This window comes from Hyalella azteca, unplaced genomic scaffold, assembly GCF_000764305.2.
Source record: "Hyalella azteca isolate HAZT.00-mixed unplaced genomic scaffold, Hazt_2.0.2 contig15145, whole genome shotgun sequence".
Lineage (NCBI taxonomy): Eukaryota > Metazoa > Arthropoda > Malacostraca > Amphipoda > Hyalellidae > Hyalella > Hyalella azteca.
In genome coordinates, this window is record NW_025945006.1 from 21887 (window position 1) to 31205 (window position 9319).

Here is a 9319-nt window from a genome sequence, read left to right on the forward strand (position 1 = left end):
GCTTTAAGATGAGCCCAAAAAGTGGAAAACGCCAAAATTGAAAATTTTAGCCAGGTCGGTCCCCTTAAAAGGTTAAAGTACCATACGATTTATCGTTGATGGTCGCCGTGTGGTACGACCATCGTTAACCAACGTATAGTTGGTTAAGGATGGTTTTGAGAAAAGGTTTTGCAGGTTTTGACATAAGAACAAGGTTTTGAGAAAAGGTCAATGTGCCACGGAGCGTAAGGTTAATGTGCCACGGCACGCAAGGTTAATGTGCCACGGCGTGCAAGGTTAATGTGCCACGGCGCGCAAGGTAAATGTGCCACGGCGCGCAAGGTTAATGTGCCACGGCGTGCAAGGTTAATGTGCCACGGCATATTAAATATAAAATTCCTAACCTTTAGCCAAGAAAAAATAATTTATTTCGAAAAATAATCACACGCGATCACACTTCTTTTTCAACATTTTTGATCACACTTCTTTTTTTCAACATTCGTTATCAAATTCTATCTCATTTTTATAGTGTTTTCGTTTCTATTTTCTTTACTCTATCCTAATTCTATTAGATGCCCTAACACATTTTCAAATATTTCTTATCTTATCATGCCAGTCACTCCATCTTATGTTAATTAATTTAATATCAATTCTTAATTTAAGTATCAAATCTTTTATTTCTGGTTTCACTTCTAATTCGAATTTCCTCTTTCTTATCCTATGCCCATTTATTTGCGTTGACACCAATTACTGATCTGATGAGATCTTCACTCTTCGTGGTGATCTGCAGATCCTTTAGGCAGCTCAGCTCCTGATCTACCGGTAGAGGCTAAGGTGCTAGCCAGGGAAACAAGATCTGGCAGATCAGTTGCCATGATCTGCAACGCACAGGCCTCTCCTGTACCCCAGCACCGGTAAGATCCCACAGATCCCTACCCAATGGTGAAGATCCTTTGGGGGAACCTGGGAAAATTGGGACCAGTGAAATCCTTCATATTTTACAGGTCCCAGTGATCCCGTTTTACAGGTCCCCGTGATCTCGAGGTCCCATGCAGTGATCCCGTAAATCCTGCAGATCTCTAAGGTCCTAGTGATGTCGCTAATCCTGCAGATCTCTAAGGTCCCAGTGATGTCGCTAATCCTGCTGATCTCGCAGGTCCCATTGATCTCGTGAATCCTGCCGTTCCCAAAGGTCCCAGTGATCTCACAAATCCTGCAGATCTCAAAGGTCCCAGTGATCTCACAAATCCTGCAGATCTCGAAGGTCCCAGTGATCTCACTTATCCTGCAGGTCTCGCAGGTCCCAGTGTTCTCTTGAATCCTGCAGAGCTCAAAGGTCCCAGTGATCTCGCTAATCCTGCAGATCTCAAAGGTTCCAGTGATCTCACTTATCCTGCAGGTCTCGCAGGTCCCAGTGTTCTCTTGAATCCTGCAGAGCTCAAAGGTCCCAGTGATCTCGCTAATCCTGCAGATCTCGCAGGTCCCAGTGATCTCTTGAATCCTGCAGATCTCGCAGGTCCCAGTGATCTCTTGAATCCTGCAGATCTCAAAGGTCCCAGTGATCTCGCTAATCCTGCAGATCTCAAAGGGGAGGGACTTTTGGGGGTGAAAATTTGGGGTTTTCAATCCTGGGGAAGAAGGCAAAGGCCCCGGGGGTCAGGGGAAATGACGCGGAGGACTTGGGTGGGAGGCGCGTGGGGAACATTTCCCCAAAAACTTTTTGCGAAATCGCACTTTTTTAAGATCCATCCGTATAAGATCACGGCCAAGTAAGATCCGCATAAGTAAGATCCGCCCAATTAAGATTCATCCAAGTAAGATCCGCCCGATTAAGATCCGCACAAGATCCGCTTGAGAAAGATCCGTCGCGATATAAACACTGCCTGCAAAAGCGACACTGCAGGCAGTGTCGCTTTTGTTCACTTGACATGTAAACAAAACAAAAACATGTTCACAGATTGTTGGGGTTTGAACCCTCGACTTGACGCCTGCTCCAGCACAAAACCAACTCACACCTCAACAACGATAACCAGCCTCTTTCATTTTCTTTGTTATATTCTTTGTTCTTTCCTTATTTATTTCCTTTATTATATCCTTATTCACTTCCTTTGTTATTTCCTTATTTATTTCCTTTGTTATATCATTTGTTATTTCCTTCATTGTTTGTTATTATATTTGTTTTATTGACATTTTACTACCCTGACTGTCAATCTGAACACTGATCTTGAGGATCGAGTTCGACTTTCTATTGATCTCGATCTAATTCTTCTATTCTTTAAGTCTTTACTCCTGATCTGTCAGATCCTTACCTTTTGGCTTCCTATCCCAGATCCTATCCTCTTGCCCTCTCTGATCTAGCAGTTTCTAACCCCTTTGACCCTTTGATCTAACAGATCTTAACTCTTCCGTCCATTAATTTGTCTGATCACAACCTTCTGACCTCTGAACCCCTGATACTACAGATCTTAATTCCTCGGTCCATTGATCTGAATGACCACAACCCTCTGACCTTTGATCTGGCAGATCCCCTGGTTTACAGCGCTCCAGATCTCCTGCTGGAGGCGAAGAAGCGCTTTAAAGGCGTGGGATCCGCGGGATCCGTGGCGATGATCTGCGCCGCTCAGGCCAACCCTGCCCCCCACTACGGGTGAGATCCGCTGGATCTGTGTATTTACGGGCGGATCTACTGTGTAGTTACGGGCGGATCTACTGTCTATATACGGGCGGATCGACTCCGTATTTATAGGCAGATCTACTGCGTATTTACGGGCGGATCTACTGCGTATTTACAGGCAGATCTACTGCGTATTTATGAGCGGATTTACTGCGTATTTACGGGCGGATCTACTGCGTATTTACGGGCGGATCTACTGCGTATTTACGGGCAGATCTACTGCGTATTTACGGGCGCCGCGGATCTCCTGCGTATGTATGGACGGATCTTCTGCGTATTCACGGGCGGATCTACTGCGTATTTACGGGCGGATCTACTGCGTATTTACGGGCGGATCTACTGCGTATTTACGGGCGCCGCGGATCTCCTGCGTATGTTATGGACGGATCTTCTGCGTATTTACGGGCGGATCTACTGCGTATTTACGAGCGGATCTACAGCGTATTTACGGGCGCATCTACTGCGTATTCACGGGCGGATCTACAGCGTATTTATGGGCGGATCTACTGCGTATTTACGGGCGGATCTACTGCGTATTTACGAGCGGATCTACTGCGTATTTACGGGCAGTGTTATGCAGCGTATATACGGGCAGTTTTACTGCGTGAATATAAGCGGTTTTCGCATTTATTTTCACCGCGTTCGTACGCACATCTTCACCCCTTGTGATCTGGTGTCTGAAGATAGAGGGGATTTGATCTCCGCGATCTGGGGGAGAGATTTGGGGGAGTTTTTACGACACGAAAAAACATAAAAATTTACATCGGAATGTCCTCGCGCATTTAAAAAGAACACATTTGAAAGTTATTTTTGTTGGGCTCTTTTTTCCCCTTTTTCTTGCACGTCTATTAACTCTTGAATTCTTTTCCATGCACTTACTATTTTCATACGGATATCTTATATATTCTTATCCCATATATTTTTTTACCCTAAATTATTATTTCTTACCCTGAATACTTATTTTCTGACCATTAATATTTATTTCTTACCCTAAATATTTATTTTCCTTCTCTGGATATTTATTTCTTACCCTGAATACTTTTTTTTTACCCTGAATATTCATTGCAAGCTTTTATTTCAATAAAAATCTTCCAAAATTTCTTACTTATACTAAAAACTGACAAAAGATCGACGGGTTTTGAGTCTTTGGGATCCGGCAGATCCGCTCGGGAGATCCGCCCCCGACGTGCCATATCAGGACAAAAAGATCTTCACCAAAGTGAGATCCCTGGGATCTAAGGCCATGATCTGCAGCGCTCAGGCCTCGCCTGCCCCGATCTATAGGTCAGATCTAGGGTAGATCATCGAGATCTAGGGTAGATCGTTGTGATCTAGGGTATATAATCGAGATTTAGGGTAGATCTTCGAGATCTAGGGTAGATCGTCGGTATCGAGGATAGATCATCGAGATCTAGGGTAGAACAGAACATCGAGATCTAGGGTAGATCATCGAGATCTAGGGTAGATCATCGAGATCTAGGGTAGATCATCGAGGTCTGGGGTAGATCATCGAGATCTAGGGTAGGTCATCGGTGATCAATAGGTCAGATCTAGGGTAGATCATCAAGATCTAGGGTAGGTCATCGGTGATCTATAGGTCAGATCTAGGGTAGATCATCGAGATCTGGGGTAGGTCATCAGTGATCTATAGATCAGATCTAGGGTAGATCGTCGAGATCTACAGTAGATCATCTCCGTGATCTGCAGGTCGGGTTCAGGTAGATCAGGATCCGATATATTGATCTACCCACTGCAGTACACTGCACAACACACACTGCATCTACTTACAATCATCTACTTCCAATCATCTACTTCCAATCATCTACTTCCAATCATCTACTTCCACTCACTTTAATTCTACCCTCACCTAAATTCTGCTCACTTAAATTCTACCCTCACTTAAATTCTACCCTCACTTTAATTCTTCCCTCACTTTAATTCTTCCCTCACTTTAATTCTACCCTCACTTTAATTCTACTTTCACTTAGATTCTACCCTCTACCCTCTTAAGAGCCCTGTGGAGCGGCCGCCAGCCACGTTAATCCCTATGAGGGTTCTTAACAATGAAGGCAACCAATAACTCTCCTCCTAAATAAGACACAAGTCTGGAATTTGGAATGGTGATCTGGCTAATTATTTTCAATTAACGGACAGTAAGATATATTATGAAAACTATGTATTACCACTTTTATCACGAACAAAAAATTTAAACCATATGAAGATCGTAAAATGAGCGACTTTTTCCAGCGCGACAACATTTTCTAACATCTTCGCGACACAAGTTAATTTAACTATTTATTCTTCATTGATCTCTACACAAAGCATTTCTGAATCATTCTCTTAGCATTAGATATTAGTCGACATTATTAGTGGTGAGTGAAAATTCCGTAGATTTAAGCAAGACCTGACCCATTGTCGTTCCGGGTGTAGGCGCAGCCTATCCTATATGGCAATAAATCTTCTGTCGTTCAAGGTAAACATTCCTTCTTCCCTCCCTCTTCTCTTCGCAGTTCCTTTCGATCAGCTTTCAAAGCCCTTGTCTGAAACTGCGGAGTCTTTTAAACTGTCTAAACTAACAATGCATGTTTCCATGTATCTTCAATAATATGAAAATGTTGTTAAGGTGATCGTAAATGAGCATCATGCGTTAGGATGATTACGAAGAGTTAATCGAAATAATGTTTTAAAATATGAAGAGAATGAATGCATAAACAGCACAATTTAATATAAAATTTCCCATTTGCTACCACACGAACGATTATTTTAATGCAAATTACTGAATTAAATGAGCTATAATATAGCATATTGAATTCCAAACCTATATGGCACTAGGCAATCATGGGAGCATTCATGTCAATCTTGAAATTTTAAATGTCATAAATTCATTACAAACGGTTGAGAAATGTATTTAAATTTGTATTATTCAAATTCTGTAAAAAAATTTTCATGGTTAAAAGGAGCCTTCAACAATACTTTGCCAATCGCTTAATAATTTATAATATTAATGTCACAGTCGGCACACTGAATTACAGTCATACTGAATTACTGATTCAAATAATTATTACTGTGATTGTAAATAGGATGATTCATATGATAATTAAAGAGGAAAATCGAGATGCATAACTTTTAAAGCTATATGATGCGTGTTCCCACGAACAGAGTTCCGAAATAATAATGGCTTTAGTCAGAGCGGTTTTCTTTCCACTTCGATTTTTGTTGTAATGGAGTCTTCCTTCCAAATAAAAGTTAGAATGCGCTAAAATTTTTGTACAGATTACAAAGAGATAATCGTAATTATGTTTTAAAGTGTGAAGAGAATGATTGCATAAACAGCACAATGTAATATTTAATTGTCATTTACTACAACTTGAACGATCGTGTTATTTCAAATAATTGAATTCATCTAAATTTTGAATTCCTGACATTCGTTTCACCATCGCTTGGTTGTCGTACAGTACTTTGAAAAGGCCACGGGATGCCAATTAGTCACTTGGCGTTTCAAGAGGGACCTCTCTCTTCCCGCACAGTTTGGCGGCAAAGAATTCGGGGGAGGGACCGAAAAAGCGATTTCTTGATGAACGAATTAATTGTTAAAGTAATTGTGCTGGATATTATACATATGTGTGTGACATAATATTTACGGAATGCAGGTCTTTTATTGGCATGTGCGTACAGGGAATATTTACGCATATACACTGACATTATGGGGATGAGAGTGGAAGGGTTTGTGTGTGCGTGTGAACACATCGTACAAGCTCAGTGTGCGTACCTCGTGTCCCCACTCCCCAAGCGTTAACCACAGCTGCCCACGGACTCCCCAATTTCTCCCCACGTCTGCGGCATTAGAGGTGAGGGCTTCAAGCTTGAGAAGATAGGAAGTCGTGAACAATATTCAGCCTTGCATAAATCATTCATAACAAACTTTGCATAAATCAACTTTATAAATAAATCATCAACTTTGCTTAACTCATTCATAACAAAGAATGAATGGTTGTAAAAATTTATAAAGCGATCTAAATGGTGATGTTGTTTATGAGTTCATTGGAACATGTTCAAATAAAGTTGAAATTCAATTTTAAATTACTTAGCACTGCTATGTTACATTCTCCATAAATGAATAGAGAATGAAAACTACCACGAAAACATGAATGAAAATATATCACGAAGAAATGAATGGTAAACAACTTTGCACAGTTTGTTAAGGAATTTTTTTGCCTTCCAGCGAGGGCATGCGTGAGTGCGTGTGTATATTTAAATGCGTTAGAGGGGGTACATGTAAAAATCTCCCCCCAACCGCTGCCTCCTCCCTAAGTGCCCCCGCTTCCCCATCGTTGAGTTCCTCTCAAGTCTCGTGACTTGAGTTCCTCTCAAGTCAAGCGTGAACTGCGTACTCACTTTTACAGGAATTTAAAAGCCGACAATATTCACAACAAATTGCTTTGTGTGTCATAAAATTAAATAATGAAAGCAATCGAAGCTTTAATTTAAATAATAATTGCCATGACACATTTTTGCACATTACTGTTGATGCTTCGTGACTTAAATGCATTTCTACTGACATGAAATTATAGTATTTATGCTCGAGCGATCTTTACACGTGCTTTTATGAAATAGCCTAAATTAACTTGGTTGTACTATCACGACACAGCACAGCATTGCCATAAATTATGAACACCTATTGGCAATAAAGGTTATTAGTAAGAAAACAACCAATTTGATAATAGAGTAAAATTTCGTAGAAAAATTAATACTATGTCGCTCGCTGATTAAAAATGTGGAGGAGGGGAATGTGCAGCCAGACGTATGATGCCGACGTTAGAAGGCAGAGCCTAACCGAGAAATTTTAACCGCGTGAGGCCGTGTGGTCTCGATGCGGCGTTCAGCGACCACTCCACTCGACTCTTAAGGCCCTGTTTGAAAGCCGAGAGGCTTCGAACAGGCTGGGCTCTTCCCTAAGCGTTTCTTCACTAATTAGGATAGACTTTACTCCACTCGCAAATGAGATGGCGATATGGATTTTTCCATACTTACCCAGCTATTTATTTATAAGCGTCGATCATTAATAAAAAATATGTAAACTTTGTATTAAAAGAGTTTTAATGAGAGGAAATTTCAAGAAATTTTGAATATTATTGTTCATCATGTTTGCGACTTTTACACTTTTTTCGAGATATAAACGGGTTGTAATTTTTATTGTCAATTGAATGGTATATTCGGCATTCCTTGATCAGCTTCCTTGTTATAGATATTTTCTACCAAAAAATATTCATGATCGAGTCTGCTGTTGCGCGGAGGGAAAATCCCGCATACTAGCTGCTCAAATGGAGACGTTGTGCAATGTTTGAGGGGAAAGAGACGTCGTAAATTACTCAACTGTCAGTTCACAACGGGTGGCATGGTAAAGGCGAAGTCAATGAGGGGTGAAGAATAATACGTGGCCAGTGGTCGGCCTATCAAATTAGTTATAGCCGACCGTTGGCCATTCCTCGGCCACCTGAAAGCGACCAGTTACCGCAAAGAAGGGTCTGGCTAGGATATCATATTACAAAGAGTACAGCTCGAGGGTAGCGACTGGCCGAGCTTTGGGCAGATCAAGGATTTTACACGATGGTCGCGAAAACCTCCCTCTCAGACTTCGCTGCATTTTGACTACAAGCCTTAAATTCTACCCTCACTTAAAATTTTCTCACTTAAATTCTACCCTCGCCTTAATTCTTTCTACCCTCACTTAAATTCTACCTTCACCTTAATTCTATCTACCCTTACTTAAATTCTACCCTCACTTAGATTCCACCCTCACTCAAATTCTACCCTCGCTTATTTAGATTCTACCTTCACCTAATTCTACCCTCACCTAATTTCTACCCTCACTTAACTTTTACCCTCACTTAATTTCTACCCCCCACTTGAATCCTATCCTTACTTAGATTCTACCCTCACTTATATTATACCCTCACTTATATTCTACCCTCACTTATATTCTACCCTCACTTTAATTCTTCCCTCACTTCATTTCAATCTTAATTTAAATTTATTTCCATTTTCACTTTCCTCTGAAATTTTTTTTTTATTTATTTCCAACTTGTTTCCTACGACGCTCTTATATAATCAGGATCCCTGATCCACGATAGTGATCTCTGATCCTTGATCGTGATCCATGATCCCCATTTGAGATCCGGCAGATCCCCTAGGCAGCTCGGCACCAGATCCTTCCCCCCAGGCACCCGTCCAGGGCAGATCAGGCAACTCGATCACGATCTTTTGTACCGCCCAGGCATGGCCTGTGCCTGCCTACAGGTGAGATCTGGCAGAGATCAGCTAGATCTAGGCAGAGATACCGCAGATCGTTCCTGGTAAAGTTTGATGCGATTGGATCAACCAAATGCCAACGCAGGTAAGATCTACGAAAAGATCAGTAAGATAAAGGTAAAAATCAGCATGTTTTAGGCAAAGAACAGTAAAATCTCGCCAAAAAATCAATAAGATCTAGGGAAATAACAGCAAGATCTATCCTTAGAACAGCAAGACCTAGGCAAAGAACAGCAAGGTCTATGCAAAGAACAGCACGATCTAGGAAAAGATCAGCAAGATCAAGACAAAGAACGGCAAGATCTAGGCAAAAAACAGCAAGATTTAGGCAAAAACAGCAGGATCGAGGCTAAGAAC

General features: G+C 41.2%; 1 protein-coding gene across 1 annotated transcript; it reads left to right on the forward strand.

Moving 5' to 3' along the window:
• Window positions 1–279: 279 nt before the first annotated feature.
• Window positions 280–2630, forward strand: LOC108672905 (neurofilament heavy polypeptide-like). Its single transcript, XM_018160662.1, has 4 exons — window positions 280–298; window positions 770–893; window positions 1107–1584; window positions 2442–2630. Exons 1-4 carry the CDS (start codon window positions 280–282, stop codon window positions 2628–2630), a joined length of 810 nt encoding a protein of 269 aa, XP_018016151.1.
• The last annotated feature ends 6689 nt before the right edge of the window (window positions 2631–9319 follow it).